The sequence below is a fragment of the Bison bison genome, unplaced genomic scaffold (assembly GCF_000754665.1).
Source record: "Bison bison bison isolate TAMUID 2011002044 unplaced genomic scaffold, Bison_UMD1.0 scf7180017864043, whole genome shotgun sequence".
NCBI classification, from domain to species: Eukaryota; Metazoa; Chordata; class Mammalia; order Artiodactyla; family Bovidae; genus Bison; species Bison bison.
In genome coordinates this window covers 8,910,742-8,931,029 of record NW_011494615.1, presented here as the reverse complement: position 1 = coordinate 8,931,029, position 20,288 = coordinate 8,910,742, and the positions used below count along the sequence as shown (strand labels likewise).

The 20,288-nt window shown below is 51.6% G+C and overlaps 1 protein-coding gene across 1 annotated transcript in view; it reads right to left on the bottom strand.

Annotated features, from left to right (window-relative positions):
• The window catches only part of OSBPL10 (oxysterol binding protein-like 10), a 344,792-nt gene that overhangs the window by 29,873 nt on the left and 294,631 nt on the right, over positions 1–20,288 (bottom strand). Inside the window, exon 7 of the mRNA XM_010835557.1 lies at positions 9,193–9,342. Within this exon, the coding sequence (XP_010833859.1) occupies positions 9,193–9,342 (150 nt within the window). The remainder of the gene's footprint in view (positions 1–9,192; positions 9,343–20,288) is intronic.

Here is a 20,288-nt window from a genome sequence, read left to right as displayed (position 1 = left end):
TAGTTGTCCCAGACAATGCTCCTGAAATGAAAGACGCAGGGAATGTGGCCTCATAGCCAACCGCAGGTCCCACCCACTAGGCACCCGCTAGGCATGTGATGCTGTGGCTCTGTCAGCTCTGGGAAAAGTAGAACTCCTGGAGAGACAGAGGAGAATGGGGCAGCTATGGGGTGACTGTCTCCCCGTTTATCTCTTGCTGGTGTTTGTGCAGCATATCCAACCCACGTCTTTCCACCCAGCACCGTGACCATCCTGGGCAAAGACGTCACCCTTCCCTCTAAAGTAGATTCTCTCTCGCCTATGGTCCCTCCCTGACATTCCTTTTTTTGGTCCCTTTGCAAGTCAGTCACTTAATCATCTGTGTCTTGGGCGGTGGACACTGTAGACACGAGAGCCAAGAAGTGGGGAGGACTAATTGGGCCGTCTGTCTCTAGCAGAGAGGTGAGTGACGGCCCAGCTGCTCAGGATGACGGCAGCCAAAGCCCCGAAAGCACTGCTTCAGGTTCATCAAGCCATCCGCCAGGGCTGCCTTTGCCGCCACCAACATAATTAAGACCTTGAACTACTTTGGGGAAAAGGAAAAAAAGATCTGCACTTGGGAATCAGAGAAAACTTAATTACAGCTAAAGTCGCAGCAGTCTAGAAGTAATGAACTACCCTTTGGGTTGGGCTCCTAGAACCTGGAAACAATTGACTGCCCATTGAGAAAGTCAAAGGGTCCCCGGAAAGAGTGGGCCTCCTCTAAGAGCACAGTGGGCCTCCTATAAGGAAGGGCTGGGCGGGAGCCACCTCTCCAAAGAAACATCAGTTCATTTGGTAACCGGGAGAGCCATCTACCTGATGCTCTGCCATTAAGACTGGCAAATCCACCTGGAGCAAACAGCAAGGAAAGGAGACCAAGATCAGCCCCCGAGATGGATCTATGCAATCCTTTAAGGCAGCCAGAGGACATACACACAAGCCCAGCCTTACAAAGCAAGCAGGAGAGGAGCCACACGGCCCAGGGGTTTCTCTACTCAGCCGACAGGATTCTCCCCTGAGTTCCCTTAAAGGGCCAGCTCCCTTCATGCCTATTTCATGGTGCTTGGGACATCACAAAAGGCATTCATTAAAACTGTTGTTGGATGAAATGAGTTTCAAATAAAATTTTACTTTTTCTGAGAAGATATTTACTACATATAGAGAGGTGCATTTGTTGGAATCAGGTCCCACGTAGCCTCAGGGTTCAAGACCTCGGCTCATAGGAGAGTCAGAGGCTGTGGGTGGAGGTTTACCTCTTGGCTGCGGCAGCCATGAGGACCTGGGCAAACTCTCCCCTGAGAAGGAGGAGCGTAAGCACAGCAGTGTTGTTAATCTGTACATGTTGTGACTGCACCTGGAATGTGGCCTAATAAATTATGTGATCAAAGGAAAAAGCTGTGCACTTAGGATGTCCACTGTATAATACCAAGTAGCCACTTGAGGAGGTCATGCAAGACAACACAACGGTCTGCTGGGAAGTTATCCATCCATGAACAGGAATGCAGGCCATGAGAAAGTTTTCGTGCAGACATGCAGGTATCTGTCCTAATGCGATTCTCTATCCAGGGGGTCCACGAACCACAGCCACAAACTAAATCTCCTCTTGGTTTTACAAATAGCAATACTGAAACAATTTAAACAATTCTTTAAGAATCAGAAAAAATTAAGACAAAGAAACGAGAATAAAAAAAAATTTAAGAAATTAAAAAAAAAAGAATTAGAGAAACTTCATAATGATCTCAGCGAGTTTCCCTCTCAATGTACAGAATCTTGGCTAGCATCCTTGATGGACGGGATATGCATGGGACGCCCAAGGAGAGCTCAACCCACTCTTTGCCTTGCACTAGTTCTGAGCACAACTATCCCGAATTTACAGAGAAGGAAACAGAAACACTCAGAGGCAAGGTGACTCAGTTGGGAGGCATCCAGGCTCAGAGCCACGGGCATGAACAGAGGGCTCTCCTGCGAGTCCCTGGCGTCTGCACACTTCTCTGCTGCCTGCCTCCTGCTCCAACGATGAATGGTTCTGGATATGGGCAAGCCCTCTGCCCCTTCACGGGATCCCAGCCCCTCCCCTCTCAAGTTCCCGCAGGCACCTGCACCCTCTCTCCTGACTGTTCCCAGCAGCATTCAAACATCTGCAGAAACTACACTTGTCAACTGCAGACCTTCCTTCCAATTTTCTGGTCCCCGTGGCACCAAAACTCCTTGAAACTTTACTGCCTGTCTCCACTTTTTCTCCCCATCCTCCCTTGAAGCCACCCAATCATACCTTGACCAAAACAAAGGCAATGGTCCTTCTGCAAGCATGCTTTTTCTCCGCCCTCAGCTGGAATGCCATGCAGTGGAGACTCCCTTCTCTTTGAAACACTGTGTGACCTCATGCTACCATGCTCCTCTGCTTCCTGTCCTCTCCCTCCACTGACTCTCCATCTCTCCCAGAGAAGGCAATGGCACCCCACTCCAGTACTCTCGCCTGGAAAATCCCATGGACGGAAGAGCCTGGTGGGCTGCAGTCCATGGGGTCGTGAAGAGTCAGACACGACTGAGCGACTTCACTTTCACTTTTCATTTTCATGCATTGGAGAAGGAAATGGCGACCCACTCCAGTATTCTTGCCTGGAGAATCCCAGGGACGGGGGAGCCTGGTGGGCTGCCGTCTATGGGGTCGCACAGAGTCGGACACGACTGAAGCACCTTAGCAGCAGCAGCAGCAGCATCTCTCCAGACTCGACATATTGGGGATTCTCTGGCATTTCCTCCTATGCCTCTATTCACTCCCTTTTAGGTGTGAATGGATCTCTCAGACCCAAGAGACTCAAGGTTGAACCTGGGGTATCCCCCTGACCTCCCCATTCTATACCTTCTTTCCCTTGCTAAGCAGGGGTGGTGGTCAGCTCCACTGTGGCCCTCAGCGAACCTGAGCCCCTGGAGATCACAGTCCTACACAGTCCCCTTGTCATACATTCATCAACAGAGTAGAACTGACATGGTGTCAGTTTGGGGCCTAAGGTTTATCAGTGTTCACTTTTGCCCTCCTGGGAGTTTTGAGCTGGCTACCCCACTGGACAGACTGCGAAGGAAGGATTCACGGAGAGAGAAGGTCCTGGAACTTCATGGTGAGAGAAAGGCCCAGCTGTTCCAACCAAGTCCAGCCCACAGTCAGCCCAACAGCTGAAGACAGGCACACAGGCAGTGGCCACAGGCAAGACCAGCAGGGGGACTGCTCGGCTGAGCCCAGCCTAGACTGCCTGACTGTGCAGAGGTAAAAGGGTCACTTTCGGTCATTTTGTTTAGGGTCGTCAATTCCTCAGTAAGAGATCTCTGAAACAAATAGCAGTTCTAATTTTTATTACCCCAGTAGCCTGGGTTACAGTCGTTCTTTATTCCTCTTTAGCTCATATCCTACATCCAATCTATATGCAAACAGGACAGTCGCAGCCTGCTGGCACCCCTTCTGTGTACACCTAGAATCTGCCACCACCCTTACCACTGACTGTCACTTCCGTTTCCACCATGACCTTGCTGCCTGCACCCCACTCGCCTTTTCTCAGTCCACTTTCCACACAAGAGTCAAGATAAACCTTTACTTTTTATAAGGAATAATAATAATAATAAAAAAAACCCTTTACAAGGAAGGGAATTTCCCTGGTGGTCCAGGAGTTAAGAATCCGCCTTACAATGCAAGGGATGTGGGCTGATCCCCGGTTGGGGAACTAAGATCCCACATGTCACAGAGCAACTAAGCCACATTTCGAAACTCCTGAAGCCTGTGCGCTCTGGAGCCTGGTGCCTCAACCAGAGTCCATGCACTGTGACAGAAGATCCTGTGTGCCGCCACTAAGACCCGAGTCACCAAACACAAAAATAAATATTAAAACAATACGAGGAAGGCCCTGCATGACTCCGCTCAAAGCTCTCCAGTGGCACCCACATCACCCAGAATAATACCCAAGTCCTCACAATGTCCGACTAGGTTCTCTGATCCAGCCCCTGCCTTCCTGCCAACTTAATTTCCTGCCAACCCATACAAGTCACTCTCATCCTGGCACAGTGGTCATCCTCAAACGCCAAGCAAGATCCACCCTGGGCCTTGTCCACCCACCGTCCCCTCTGGCCTGAATGCCCTTCCACTGCGAGGTCCCCTGCCTGACTTCTGTATCTCCATCTGGGGTCTGCACTCCAGCGACACCCGGGAAACCCTGCTCGGAGCAGCTGATGGAGGAGGCCCGCCCTCCTGCCGTCACCTTAACCAGGGCCCACCGTGCTCTGTGTCTCTGCATCGCGTTTCTAGTCCCTGCATCCTTTTCACTCTCTTGTTTCTTGTCTGTCTCCTTCCACCACCGCACAGGCTCCACGAGGGCGTGGATTCTGAAAGGTGGAACTCCCAGCATGGCAGGTGTGGAGCCCAACATACACATACCAGATGAGAGAGCACATGCGTCAGTAAAGGCTGCCTTTCACAGCCCTGGAAACAAGGGAAAAATAATCATAAACCAAGCTCAACCTTGCACCGTGGGGCCTGCCTCCCTGGAGCCCATGATTGGGCAGGACAGTGGCTCTGAACAAGTTTCCCAGCTGCTGCAAGCGCTCCAGAGGTTTCCTATGTCCCTCAGGTGTTGGGAGCCAGAGTGAGGTACTCCGCCCATGGCAAAGGTCATGAGGAAGGAGGCTCGACATACGCAAAGGCGGGATCGAGCCTCAGGAGTCCCCGTGGAAATCCTCGAGCGTCTACCCCCATAACCAGAGCCTGCCTACTTTACTACTTTGTGCTCTCACCTACACCTCTGACTTTACGGGGGGCTGTCCCCCACCACCTCTTTTGGAGAAGGAGTTAACCTAGAGCTCCAGTCTATAAAAACTCTTGGGCGTGACAAGAGTGTTTTAACCTACAAACTCCTCTGAAGGTTCTCTAGCCTGCCTGACAGGCTCGTCCGGCCACATGTGATTGCTCACAGCCTCCCAACCGTGAGAGGCACGAGATGCTTTAAACCCTCTAAAAACAGGTTCTTTAGAGAAGTTAGAAAACTATAAGTATAGTGGGCTGATTAGAAATTGTGTTGGTGAAGGGTTTTTCATTTGTTGAGCCAATGTTTGTTGCTAGGTCTCCATATCCCCTGCCCTTACACACATTAATGAATATATAGAAGGAATAAGTATTAACCTTTGATATTAATCACGTTAGACCTTAGGCTAAGTAAATTCTTTCCTTAACTAAAACCCACTATACCCTCACCCTGTAGGAATGTAACTTTATTTGGGTGGCGTCTGTTTTGAGTATAATCACCCCTGGAGAAATAAGTGTCCTGGTTGACTGACCGCTGTCACAAGGAGAGGGTCGTAAATTGTCAGCAGGCCCCCCCTGGCCAGAAGATGATGTAACACCCCTAAGACCTCTGTATACATTTGTATGAAGCACCTGACTTTGATAAAAGTCAGGACTGCTGACCCCACGTGACTTTTGTATAACATCTCAGTGTATAAAAACAGACTCTGGAAAATAAAGAATTGGGATCAGTTTCTCGAAATACTGGTCTCCCCATGTCTCTCTCTCACTCTGGCTGAGTCTCCATCTGGAGCGCGGAACCCAAGCTTACTAATTTTGCCTGGGCTTCTAAGATCCGACTGGGGAGGCCTCAGTGTCTTCTCTCCTTCGGGAGAACGGAAGGACGCCTGCGGCCTACGTAAGTGGTGCAAGCTTCTCGTCTTGAAGTTTTATTGGTCCCCCACGTAAACCAAGCTACTCAGCCTCTTTTCTCCACTGAATTTTCCTACTGAGCTATCCTCATTCTATTACTCCTTACACCTCTAATTAATATCTAATTGAAGCTACCGTATCCTGATCCTCGCCGACGCCGTCCCCGCTTCGAACTCCCTGGATCAGCCGAGGCTGGACCCCGGCACTCAGGATCAAATCTACCCTCCTTCAGCAGCCCACAGGGCTCTGCAGATCTGACCCCTCCAGACTTGAGGCTCCTCCGGGCCCCACTAGTACACACTCCTCGCACACCCCACCACCGTACAGAACTCTCTGGCTTTGCCCATGCTCTTCCCTCCGCCAGAACACCCTTCCTCTCGTTCCTCCCACTCCTGCCCACTTGTTCTTCAGGCTCCACCTACATGTCCCTTTGTCAAAGTGCCCTTCTGTGACCTCCATCTTCTACAGCCCCTTCTTTTCCTGTATTTTCCTTCCTGGGCTACCCACAGTTTGTGGACGTACAGCAGATTATTCAGCGGAGGAATTTACCAGAAACTTAGGCTTCTAGAACCACAACCGAGAAAGGAGGGCAGACAAAGGTGCTTTTCGAAGCAGGACCAGTGAAAGGGCCCGGTGAAAAATGAAAATGCAAGTCAAGTCAGCAACAGCAGAGTAGTAACCAAGCCTGGGGTGCTTCTGAGCATGGGGTGCTGTACGACCCCACCAGTCACATGTCCAGGAAACTGCAAAATGCAGCCCTAAAGGCCTGGTGAGGCAGCTGACCTGTGAATGTGGCAGCACTGGCCATCTCTGCAAAGACAGAGCCATGCACTTATTTTATGGAGAGACCAGAGCTTCATTCTTGAATGGAGGAATCTTCCCTCTCCAGGGTGCCCGCTCCCTGGACCAAGTGCCACTCAGGCCAAGTTCATCCACAGCCAGTTTAGCACAAGCGTCACTGAACAACACAGTCAAGAGCTGAGAAGAGGCAAAGAGACAACAGGAACGATTTGATCTACAAACAATAGATGCTGGATAGGGTGTGGAGAAAAGGGAACCCTCATACACTGCTGGTGGGAATATAATTTGACGTCAGTTCAGTTCAGTCGCTCAGTCGTGTCCGACTCTTTGCGACCCCATGAATCGCAGCACGCCAGGCCTCCCTGTCCATCACCAACTACTGGAGTTCACCCAGACTCATGTCCATGGAGTCAGTGATGCCAATTTGTAGCCACTGTGAAAACCAAAATGGAGATTCTTCAAAAAAAAAACTAACTAGAAACAGAACTACCATATGATCCAGGAATCCCAGTACTGGGCATATACCCAGATAAAACCATAATGTGAAAAGATACACGCACCCCAGTGTTCACTGCAGTGCTAGTGACAGCAGCCAGGACATGGAAGCAACCTAAATGCCCATCAACAGATGAGTGGATAAAGAAATGAGGTGCATACATAAAATGGAATATTACTCAGCCACTAATAAAGAACAATGCCATCTGCAGGAACATGGGTGGACACAGAGATGACCACACTCAGCGAAGTGAGGCAGTCAGAGACAGACAAGTATCATGCGATATCACACACAGGCGGAATCTAAATTACGGCACAAGTGAGCACATCAACGAAACAAAACAAGAATCAGAGACACAGAGAACAGAAGTGTGGTTGCCAAGGGAAGGGGAGGATGGGGAAGGGACAGAGGGTGAGGTCTGAAACAAAAGGGAAGGGGGAGGCAGAACCTTTGAAAGAAGGACACCGCCACAGGACGCGACAACAACTGGCTAGAACAAGCTAGTTCAAGATGGCGGGCGAGTGGACTTCCGCCAGCCCGCGCGCCTCAGCACAGGCTCGGCGCAACGCAGCGAAAGAAACGGCACCGCCACCAGCGCAGGGCAGTTCCGAGGCTGCCCGTCAAACAGCAAACAGCGGGCAGTGGCCCAAGGCCCGGGAATTCCCACCCCTCCCTCAAAACAGCTGTAGTGATTCTCCTGCTCATTAGCCTATAAGATTACCTAGCCTATAAAAACTAAAGATGCCATATTTGGGGCCTCTCTCGCCTTCTGAGAGGACCCACACTCTGTCAGTAGGGTGTACTTCTCTCTAAATTAATCCACTTCTTACCTATCACTTTGTCTCTCACTGAATTCTGTGATAAGATATCAAGAGCCTGAGTTTCATTAAACCCTGAGACCAGGTGTGCGATCTCAATTAAAAGACCTTGGGTTCAAGTCCTAATCTGGGTTGTCGTTGCAGTTTGGGATTAGCAGATGCAAACTATTATACATAAGGTGGATAAGCAATGTTATATACAAGATGGATAGACAAATGTAAGATGGATCAACCCCGTTCGAGAAGAGATCACCTGGGCCAGACTAAAGGAGTACAGGCCCTGCACGCACCCTGAGCCTCAGCAGCAGCTCCACCCTTGAGCCGCTGCTCTACAGCTCCTCACCAAATCCTCCTGGGTTGGGGCACACAGACTTGAGGGCATTAGACTGCTGTGTCCCCCTTTGCCTGACAAAGCAATAAAGCTGTTCTTCTCTACGTCACCCAAAACTCTTGTCTCTGAGATTCCTTTTGGCCCTGGTGCACAGAGGCTGAGCTTCCAGCATCAGAATCAGGACAAGGCAAGGGAACCCAAGGCAGGTTAGGCAGTCAAGTCCAGGCACCTCGCACAACCCACAAGGCCACTGATGCCCGCCCTCACCTCTCAGCAGCAAGCACGGCGGCCTTTCCTCTCGCCTCCAGAACAAAGACACTGCCCAGAGTGGGGGGAGCCTCCACATGGGCCCTCTCCTGGGCATCACCGTGAGGATGCTGAGTCCTGTCAACAGTTTCCCAGGATGAGTGCACACCAGCGGGAGTTTCTGCATGTCCACCAACCAGCAGCACACAGCTCTCCACGTGGGCACTGAGGTCTGGTCACCAGCAGGGTGAAGGCCAGCAACAGGCGGCAGCAGCAGGTGGCCAGGTGCCCGGGAGGAGGTGCCAGGGGCTAGGCTCACTCCCACCCCCACCGTCTCCTTCCTCCTGTTTTCTGTGGCTAATGTGCCACGTGCATCTCTCTAGGTCACCTTTCATCCTCTCGAGGACACAGTGGGAGACAAATCCCATCTGGAACTGTCCTCATCATCTCGTGTGCTCTCCCCACCCTTGGAGCATCTCAGCTCCTCCAGAGATGCAAAGGCCAGGCTCTCACCCTTGGGATGGGTGTCCGCATGAAATATCCTTTCCAGGGACTTTCCGGGTGACCCAGTGGTTAAGCTCCATGCTTCCATTGCAGGGGCTTAGGTTCAACCCCTGATGAGGGAACTAAGATCCCACATGCTGTGTGACACAGTCAAACAAACAAACCAAAAAAGCCTTTCCAACCATCCCTGGGGCATCCATGCTTGACAGGGAAGCCTGGGAGGGAAACACAGCGCCCAGACGACCAGCCACAAGTCCCTGGGGACACGCCCTCCTACCTTGGTCAGATCCATCCCAAGTTTGAGCTGAGAAATGAGGTGCAGGATCACACTGCGCTGGTCCTCCATGACGCCCAGTTCTGTCTCTTCCTGATCTTCAGTGTCGCTTTTCTCATCTTCGGACAAAACCAATTCAGGACCTGAATTTGGCTAAAACAAGATCATCAATAAAAATCACCAGCTGGTCCCGAGAAGGGAGGCACAGCACCGCACCCATGTTCTTTGGCAAAAGGGCAGAGAGCCCAGGCTCGCCCAGAAAGAACTTCACCAGCTGGTGCTCCTGGCTGTGGGGTGAAGACGATCTTTGGGGTGCAGGTCCCGCCTGCAAGCGCTGCAGGAACTCGCTCATCTTCCCCCCCTCATCAGTAAGTGAACATTCTGACCTATGCACCTCCCCTGACAAAAAGCTTCCTGGCCCCCAAGAAACTATTAATAACTGTAACATACCAGCATGCATCCATTCATCTGCACTATTCCCAAATGATGTTCTCCTGTTAACTTGTACAACCCACCACAGCTAATGTAAATTTACACTATAAGTAATGCAAATTTCTGTTTATCAGCAAACATCAGATGCCTCTGAAATTGACATTACCCTTATTTATGTGAAAATTTACTCTGAAATTATTTCTACTCCCATTAGTTAATATCAAGATGGCAAGTGTGACCGAAAAAGGCTCAGTTGTTGGCATTCATTTAGGCAGGGAAACAAAAATGAAAACGTAAAGAAAAAGCCTGAAATGGAACAACAATGCTAAGCTTCAACCCACCAACAGACGCTATGCTTTCCTTGATGCAAGTTTTATTCATTCAGTTGCTTGATTCCCATTTTCCAAATTACACAGAAAGCAGGCAAGTTAATACAATGTGCCAGGGGAGTAGCTAAGAGCAAAATTTTCTGATACCTAAGTGCCAAAGAACTCTTCTCTTGAAAGAAACCACCATTTTATTCACCATTCCTCATTTATGTTCTCAAAGTACTTGTTTCTCTATCAGCAAAAGCACTCCACACAAAACATGTCGTAATTGTTTCTAATTTCTGTTGACAGGTCAGACACAATGAACTTAAAATACAGAAACACAGGAGCTTGAACGTTTTCATATAAAAGGATACAGACTTGTCCAAATATCCACACAAAAACTAACGATTTTCAACCTCAGGAGACAGAACCATCGCATCTGTTTCCGATACACACAAGTTACTTCGCTATCACGGTGTTGATAATCATCGGGCTTCACACACACATGCTGGCCGTTCCTCCCCAACGCGCCAGAGGAAATAAGGTATTTTTCCCACCGGGGTAGCAGTTTTTAAAATTTCAGTTGAGGGACTTCCCTGATGGTCCAGTGGTTATGAACCCACCTTGCAACAGAGTGAGTCTCGGGTTCGATCCCTGGTAGGGGAACTAAGATCCCACGTGCCGTGGAGCAACTAAGCCCGTGTGCCACAACTGCTAAGCCCAGGCCACAGCTGGAGAGGGCATGGGCCACAAAGATCTCGATGATGCAGCCAAATACACACATAAGTATGCTGTTTAAAAGTGAGAGGAAGACTTCAATTGAAATAGACGTTTTCCTTAGACATATTTCTCAAATCATTCCCAAGTCCACGGGGCTGTCCTCCAGCCAAGACTCGCGTTTCCATCGTCTGCCTGGTTCCCCAGACTCACGCCACGTGTCTTACGTGACCATCACTGGAAAGGTGCTTTGCTGGATATACTGAAACAACCGAGGGCCTCTGTCCCCCCATCGTGATCCAGCGGACGGACCTGAGCGGAGTCTGGGGCCGTGCTGGGAAGCCAGGGGCAGGCGGACAGGAGCCCAGCGCCCGGCGGCCCTGTCTCTCCGCCAGCTTCAGCTCCTCCGCTGCAGTGCCCGTGGCGATCAAGGCCGCCGCGCTTCTGCACCCAACGGGCTAAGTCAGGGCCACCCTCCCACGCACCTGTCTTCCTCACTCTCCTCGTTCCTCTCCTCAGCATTTTAGGGGAATTTTAAAGGGTGGCTGCCTCTGTGCTCTGTGAGTTTGCATCTCCAATCAGGTGCCACTGAAGCCAGAAAGCTCAGACACCCACCCTTCAATGCGAAGGCGAAAAGTGTTAGTCTCTCAGTTGTGTCTGACTCTTTGCAACCCCACAGACTGTAGAGCCTGCCAGACTCCTCTGTCCATGCGGTTCTCCAGGCAAGAAGACTGGAGTGGGTAGCCATTCCCTTCTCCAGGGGATCTTCCCAACCCCGGGATTGAATCTGCATCTCCTGCCCTGGCAGGCAGATTCTTTTACCTCTGAGCCACCAGCAAAGCCCGTGCCTCGGTGACGCAGCTGCTGCCTCCTCTGCAGCGATCTGACAGGCAGGAAGGATTAGCAGACTGCCCTCCACCCAGGGCAGGGGGGCAGGAGAGGGCAACACCTGGCATGTGTGTCAGGAAGAGAAAGCACAATCGAAAGCAATTGTGGGACTTTCCTGGTGGTCCAGTGGCTATTCTCTGCAATCCCCATGCAGGGGGCCCAGGTTCAGCCCACACCCTGCAACTGAGAGCCCAGGTGCCACAAGTAAAGACCTCACACAACGAAGACCTGGCACGACCAAGAACATTTAGATAACTTGTTAAAACAGAAAGCAAATCAGGTTACCAGCCTGCACTGGAGAAGGCAGGCGTGGCTTTCACGGTCCCTGCACATCTCAGCAAGAAAGGGAGCGCCGTGGGAAAAGACCCTGAAGAAGAACAGATACCTGTAGGTGTACAGCTGCATCACTGCTGGGCACCCGAAAGGAACACAGCATCGCTCGTCAACTGTTCTCCAAAACAGAAATTCAAAAAGAAAGGGAGCTCCATTTGGAGTGCAACTAACTGTTCCTCCTGAAATGAGTTGCTCTCGCAAAGTACTGAGTGTGAGGTAAACAAATCAATAGCTCAAGTCAGCTTTGCGAAGTGAAGGCTCCTTTTTTCTGAAACTGTGATTTTTTCCATCTGCCTATAGGCCAGTGCATGGGGAACTCTCCACCCCTCCCATCCGTAGCCACTCTCAGGGAGGTGCTTACAGACCACCCAGACCACACGTCTCCTGCTGTCTGCCTCCCTTGAAAACTAAACCCAGCCGGTCCCTGATTTCCAAGGAGCCAAGAAGCCTTCTGCGAGATCCTGCCACAGCAAACAGACATTACTGTGCATGCAAGCCTCTCCAGCTCGTCCCACTCCAATCAACGTCACATTTCCCGTGTCTCATGATACCACCAGGGACACTGGCTCCAGCAAAGAGAAAGCAGGCCAGTGCACAGGCCCAGAAGCTGACTCACTCCAGGGTGACTGGTGGCCAGAACTCCTGGGGGCCCTGAAGTCCTGTCAAGGGAAGAAAGGCCGCGGGGAGTCTGACACACATCCCCTCACTGGCGCAGATCCTTAGCAAACTGTGCCCTGAGCTTAAACAAGGATCCAGTAATATTCCTGTTTCTTCCAGCTTCTGAGAAACTGCAAAAGATTCTCCTACCAAACCTTGAATAAATAATCAAGTTTTTTTTTTTTTTTTTTTTATAAGCTGGTTTCATTCATCACTTTGTCAGTGAACATATTAGAGAACCACCCCTCCTCCAATTCCACCCAAACTGGAACTCAATTCATATGCAGAAGGTGAGACCACTTTTTGTGTGGGTCTCAAAATGGGGATGTGTGGGACTTCCCCCGTGGTCCGGTGGATAAGAATTTGCCTGCCAATACAGGGGACATGGGTTCAATCCCTGGTCCAGGAAGATCCCACATGCATCAAGGCAGCTAAGCCCACATGTTGCAACTACTGAAGCCTGCATGTCTAGAGCCCGCGCTCCACCACAAGGGAAGCCCCAGCAATGAGAGGCCTGTGCACTGCCTCGGTTTGCTGCAACTAGATAAAGCCCACTCACAGCCACAAAGACCCAGAACAGCCAAAAATAAATAAAAGTAAATTAAAAAGTAGCAATTATTAGAAAAATAAAACAATATAGGCATGCGTGGATGGAGGGTAGACGTCTCCAACAGGGCACATCAGCCTGAAGGTCAACTGGCCGTGTGAATACCAATTTGTGGGCACCTGCAAAGCACCCACAGTTAGCAGGGTCTCTGAAAAACGGAGAATTCGAAGAACTTTGATGGAGTTTTAAAGGCAGAAAAGCTCCCTTTTCAAGGTCAAGGGCTTGCAGATTCTCCTGCTCTAACATGAAATCCACAACAGCGGTAACGGTCAGTGGATCCAATCTCTTTTCCACAGTCAGGCCCACGTGCTGATCGCATCCTCCCCCGCCCGCTCATCGAGGTCTGCTCCTCTCCCCAGGGGATCAGAGGTGGCTGAACAGTGTTTCTCACTGTTCAGTGAGGACACTGAACACTGAACAGTGTTTCAGAAGAAAATTGAAAGGAAAAAAAACGGCTTTATAACACTGAGAAAATTCCTAAGACCTGATCAAGAAGCATCTTCAAATCCCCCTCCCCCATCCCCTGGAGAGCTCTGCAAATGAGCCAGCTGGGCAGTAAAAAGGTCTGCAAACTTGAAGATATAATGGAATTAGGATATGCTGTAAAGAAAAGCAGACTTTGGGAAAATGAAGCTTTTAGTAAAAACAAAAATTATGACTCAGGATTTCTACCACATGAGCACCGCAGAGTGTGGTGCTACAACAAGCCAGTGACTCCTGCGTTGCTAGCAAAAGGGAGGACGGACAAGCGGAGGGCCAGGAAAAGGCCGACAGGCAGCTGGCGCCCCCTGGTGGCTCAGCAGTGACCTGGCCCCCAGGGCAAGGGCTCTTAAGGACATTCAATGAGGTATCTACTGCTATGGGACTTTCCTGGCCGTCCAGTGGTTTAGACTCCCTTTTCCAATGCAGGGGGCGAGGGTTCGATCCCTGGTTGGGGAGCTAAGACCTTGCAGCCAAAAAACAAAACAAAACAAAACATAAAACAGAAGCAGCGTTACAACAAATTGAATAAAGACTTTAAAAATGGTCCACATACAAAACAAAAATCTTAAAAAAAAAAATCTGTCACCTTTGACATTTCACACTCAAATTGGGGAGGGACGGCATTTTATAGAGTGGGTCTGCCTAGACTGACCTCAGGCCTCTCAAGGTCTGAAGGGTCATGGAAGTGAGCTGGGCTCTCAGGCTGAGAAGTGGTTGAACAGGAGACGGTCCCAGCACCAGACACGCCCCTGCCTCATTACCGATCTCTACGCCTCATCTGAGAGGGAGAAGCTCATCCCCGCTTTGGGATCCAAAGCCAGAAGCAACATCGCAACTCGTGTTAGATCCATGTGGGTCCCGCTGCCCTGTCAAGGGGAGCGCCGGTGTCTCAGACACATTGAACTTGGCTGGTGTCTCATCCTTTTCACAAAAATCTCCACTCCTTCATACAAATGCAAATCCCAAGCAAGACTGAAATTCCAATCTCTTTTATTCAATACACACGTGTGATGTAATTACAGTTGGAGTCAGTTCCAGGGAAAAAACCAACCAGGAAACAGACATTTATCTTCAGAGTCCATGCAGTTCCCTATCGGAGGCCTCACTCCGCATCACGCCCCCCAAACCCACCCTCTTCCCAGCCTCATTTCTATCTTCCCCTCCTCTTTCTTCACGGTGATCTCCCCTGCTGTCTGGACTGAGGCCTGGGGCCAATACAAGCAGCTGGATCTACTACTAATGTCCGCTTTAACCCAGTGACTTAAATCAAAGGGCTGAACCTTCACCTCAAGGCCTTAGAGAGAGGCCTGTGCCCTACCCAGCCTTCCAAGAAGTCGTTTCACTGCTGGGCAGGGAGCAGCTCCCCATGGAGCCTGGAAATACAGCCATGCAGGTCTGAAGGGTTTCCTCCAGTAAGGATCAGATGGATGCCGGCAGCCAACTTTTGCCAGAAAAACAAGCATCCTGACAAGAGGTATTTTTAACTGGACTACATCTTCAACAGAATGACAGAACCCACTGAGCTCTACTGAGCTGCAACTTTCCCCAAAAGTCTACCTGATCAAGACAGAAAGCCAGCAAGAAAATGAACGTCAACTTCTCTTCCAGCAGCGAACATGCTGCAGCTCCATCGTTTTTTAAAAGTCTGGCATCTCTCCCTGCGTGCTGGTATCTCGGCATGGAGGTATGGGTGGGCTGAGTCAACCCAAAAACCTTGACACTGAATGCGAGAGCTAGACGTAGCCCAGATATTGTCTTTACAGGAAAAGGGGGGACCCAGCCGTGCCAAGAACACTGTCTGGTATTCTGAGGGCCACCAAGAGGTGGGTGGCAGGGAAGAGGACCCCAAGCGTCACTACCCTCAGATGCCCTCCATGTCATGAGCACGGTAGCGGGCAGAGGAGTAACTGGGAAATGATGTGGCCTCATATGCCACGTGCTTCTCAAGGTCACAGCTACACAGAACATGCAACGGCATGCCATCACAGCCACCAGGGCGAGCCGGCTTTTGCTCACTAAGCGATACAAGTCAAGAGAAGGTGGTCTTCCCAAAATGAGAGGTTTTAGAAAAAACAGGAACGTGAAGCTGAAACATGGAGAGCGCTGAGGGGGGCCAGCGCTGAGGGCCTCCCAGACTGGGAGGGCGGGTGAATGGAGACAGACGAAGGGAACAAAACAGGGAGCACGGCGAATTCCAGAAGAGCAAGAGGATCCGAGTGTCTAAGAGGTACAAGTGCCCAGGGACCAACCACCAAAGGTGTTACCGCCTCTTCAGTCTCTGGTCATTTTTTCTCCATCTTGGTATTTACAGTGTATGTAACCAAGTGGTCACAACCAGTACTCTATCCTCAGAGCGCATCAACACATCAGTGTCATCTGGCACCCTAAGAAGCCCCATCTAACAGCCCGAGGTCACGAGGATTGGCACAGAGGGATCCAAAGTCCCAGTCCAACTTGGGGATCCAATCAGCAGCACTGGCAGAGCCTGGGGCCCCCACAGCCGGCCGGCTGTGCAGCGAATTCCACTGGCCACGTCCGCCCTCACTCCCCAGTGGTAACCATGTACCGTGGGACAATCGAGGGCACAGCCCTCGCTACCACACGCTCAGAACAATTACTCCCCGAGGACAGACATGGATGTGATGCTTGTCCTCTGAACACGCGGTGGCAACCGCGGGGACCTACTGTTCTCCCCACGCTCAATGCATGCGGGGTTTCTCCTCCAGAAGACTCTCTCTTGCGCCTGTCTCTAATTCCCCAAAAGGAGGCCATCCTGGCTGGGTGGGAAGGTTCTCGCTCGAAGGATGGATGCTCATCTCCGGTCAGAAGTCATGACAGAGGGCTGCTGACAGGTGCAGGTCTTTGGGTGGTGTCAGGTCCGGCTGATGCCCCTCGGCCCAGACGCAGGGTGGCTGCCAGAGGCTCCTCACACGTACCGTCCTCTGTTCGGAGCCGCGGTGGCCTCAGGCGACCAACTGTGCCTCAGAGGCCGCCCCCGCAGCTGGAGGACCTTATCTGGCCATTTGGAGGTCTGTACGACGAGGCCACGATCAGGGAAGACCTGATGGAGGAGTCGGCTCCTAGCTTGGACAGGTGCAAGTACAAGCAAGTCCACGCCTGGGGGAGGCTGAGCTGGGTGCCGCTGATGTCACAATCCTTCTCTGCTGCCTCCCAGCGGCCGCGATGGCTCTCTGGCGCTACCCACACATACACACACACTTCCCACACTTGGCTCTCATAGACTGGAAGGACAGATGCTCGTCGTGAGCAAAGGGGCCGACCTGCAGAAAGGTTAATTGTACATCAAACACACCCCGGAAGATAAGAGGAGATTGCTGCTGGGGAGAGGGAGCTGGAGAGGCGGGGCGGGCATTCCTCATCAGGAACAGCACACCGGGAGGATTGTAAAGGCATTCCTTTCAAGACACACGGGGGAGGCATTCGAGGGGGGAGCATGGCCAAGCCCTTTTCCATGTCTGCGTGTCTGCTTGGAAACCATCTTAAAAGAAAGGAATCGCGAAGGAGCAAAGGAAACTTGGAGAAAGGGCAGCAGGGGAAGCGGCAGCAGCGAATGAAGCGGGAATGACTGTGCTGCGGTTGAGGCTTGGGAAGCAGGTCAGCGGCCCGGCCCAGGCATGCAGGCACCCGGAAGCGAGATGAGGGCGCAAACGCAGTGTGTCAGGCTAAGGGCCAGGGCTGTGTCCGGGGCTTTGTGACCTTTTCTGCAAAAGTCCAGCCCTTTCCAGCCTGAATTCACAGCTGGGCGAGGGCTCCACAAAGTTCTGCGGGGTGAGGGCGTGCCTACCACGCCCTGGTCCTCGGACGGTGCTGGCGGCACAGGTCACGCTTCCCAACTCACAGGAAGCCCCTGAAGATGGGATGAAGGTCACGAGAAGGCAAGAAAGAGGACACATCATCGCAGCTCTGTGGGGCAGCCAGGCATCCGGGGAGAACTCTGAGCGGTGGCTGCAGACACGCCCTGGATGTAAATCCTGAACCTGCCGCCCTCCACCTGGCAGGCCGTCTCCTCACCTGTGAGACGGAGATGGTACCACCCATCCCTGGGGAGGGGGACGCTGCGGAGAGGCTCAGGGAAGATGGGGCATCGGTGCAGAGGGAACGCTGAGCAAAAGCCCGCTGCTCTCCTGAGGTCGAGGCACCCTCGCCGGGGATGTGGGGGCCCTTGGTGCAGGGACCTGGAAGCCACAGCTGAAGCGCCCGCCACCCCCACTTGGGCTTATTCCCATCCTAGCAGCACCCTTCTGGAAGCTGCAGGATGCCGCCCACACTCTGTCCCAGGCCCTCCCCAGCCGAGGACTCGGGGGCCACAAAGATCCAGGCCCCCTGAACCACCAGAGGCAGCATCAGTTCCCAGACCTGGGGCTGCAGCAGGAAGGGATGCATAGGAATCCCCCTCGCAAATCTCAGCCGAGGATCCCGGGAAAATCCGGGCATCGCATGGGACAAACAGCACAGCAGCCAGGACAGAGACTCAACGCGAAGGCCATCCCAGGCCCCAGGGTCCGGCTGTGGTCTGTGGGGAGTGATGGGAGTGGGTGGCTGCTGTCCAACGCTACTCAGAAAAGGTGGGGAAGAAACTCCCTGAGTTCCATCCTAGCCTTTCTGGACTCTGGTAAAAGAGAAAAGTGGTGGTTTAAGACAAAAAAGACCTCCCACCCTTAGGGAGTGCTGAGGGATAAGCAGGTACCAGACTTGAATGAGTTACCACCACACCAGTCTCCTCAAATGCTCATGATCATCACCTGAGATACTGAAGACAGAAGGATGTTCGAGGTACGGGCCGCCCTGCATCCTGCAAGTGGGGTCTGCGGGAGACCCTTCTCCTCCAGCCCTGGGTGGGAGTGGCAAGTTTCAACGCATCATTCGAGACCTTAGTTCAGCTGCGCTTCATGGGGGTGGAGGCAGTGCCTCTATCCTAATCAGGACTCCATAAGCACCCTGTCTGTGCCCAATTTGGCACTTACCCAATTGCATTTTTTTTTTTAAATACTTACGAGCACCATAATTTCTAAGTACCATGGGAGGCTTGATTGCTAAGTGTGCTTTTTTTTAAAAAAGGATGATATATATTAATAGTTTGTTATCAGAAAGTTTATTTATCTCTTGGCTGTGCCTCGGAGCACGTGGGATCTTAGTTCCCTCACCAGGGCTCGAACTCACATCCTCCATTGGGAGTGTGGGGTCTTAACCACTGGACCGCCCGGGAAGTCCCTTTGCCTACCGTGTTTATGCAACAGCACATCTATCTGCTTTCCCGTCAGAGCAGGACTGCCAGGACTCTTTTGGTACAAGGAATACTGATGATTCGGGCTGGCTGCTTAGGGCTCTGGGTCAATGTGAATTCGAAGCCTCTTCCAGGTTGCAGGAGGATGAAGGCCCTGATCCATCAGCAAAGTCAGCTGGGAGTTCAGGAGGGGAGACTGAGGCGGTCAGCACACCCAGCTCAGAGCTCCCTGAGGACAGGAGACTGTGTACCTTGGGTTTCCAATTCTAGAATCGCAGCACAGAGGCTGGTTTTGTAACAAGTGCTCAGTTAAAAAAAAACCACACAAAAAAACAACCTGTAAGCACTGAATGAAGAAAACTAAAGAAAAATTGGAAAAAGTAGAGCCTGTAGGGACAAAATCCAGATTTAAATTGAAAAGGCCAGCCAATCACAGAAGATTACCAATGCTACAATCTCGCTCATGTGAGATGCCCAGAACGGGTCAGTCTATAGGGACAGGAAGTAGATTAGTGGTTGGTGGGGGCTGGGGGGATCTGGGGGTGACAGCTGGGAGCTAAGGTCCTTTATGAGGTGATGACAATATCCTAATGCTGACTGTGGTGCTGGGAGCATCCTGAAACACACTTGAAATGGGTGGGCTGACCTGGCCTGTGAATGATCTCAATAAAGGTGTCATTTTAAAATGACAATTAAAAAAATAAAAGACACATGATGCCAAGTCAGCCAAGGCCAGGAGGAAGGTGACTTGTGCGCTGCCAGACTCCGGGCCGAGTCTCGCCAAGAAGCAATGCTTAGGGCAGCAGAGAAAGAAGGGGCCCTTCCAACAGGAGAGAGACAGCGGTTAGGGAGGTCTGGCTGAACCCAGATGATCCATGGCTTTGACCTTACACCTCGACTGGGAGAGCCCATGTGACTGACTGGCTTTAAAACCATTTGTACACTGATGGCTTCTAAACATACATCTCAGATCAGCCTTCTCCCCTGACCTCCAGCCTCGTGTGTCCAAAGGCCTGTCCATACCCGCCTGAGCAATTAGGCAAAACCATGGACTTTTAGACTCGTCGAAGCCCTCACCCTGGAACCTGTGAATATGGTACTTCACATGAGAAAGAGGCTTTACAAATGCGATGAAAGCCTGGAATCAGGGTGCTGGTCCTGGGATATCCAGATGGATCCAACGGAATCGTATTATCCCTAAAATGCAAGACTCTTTCAACTGGCTGTGGTCAGAAGGAGGTGTCCCCAGGAGAACTGGTCAGAGAGAAACACCACTGGTGGCTCTGTGGATGGGGGAGCGGGGCCACGAGCCAAGGGAAACAGGCAGCCTCTCACAGCTGGAAGAGCCGAGGGGACCGAGTCTCTGGAACTCCCTGGTGGCCCAGTAGTTAGGGTGTGGCTCCCCTGGTGGCTCAGATGGGAGGGA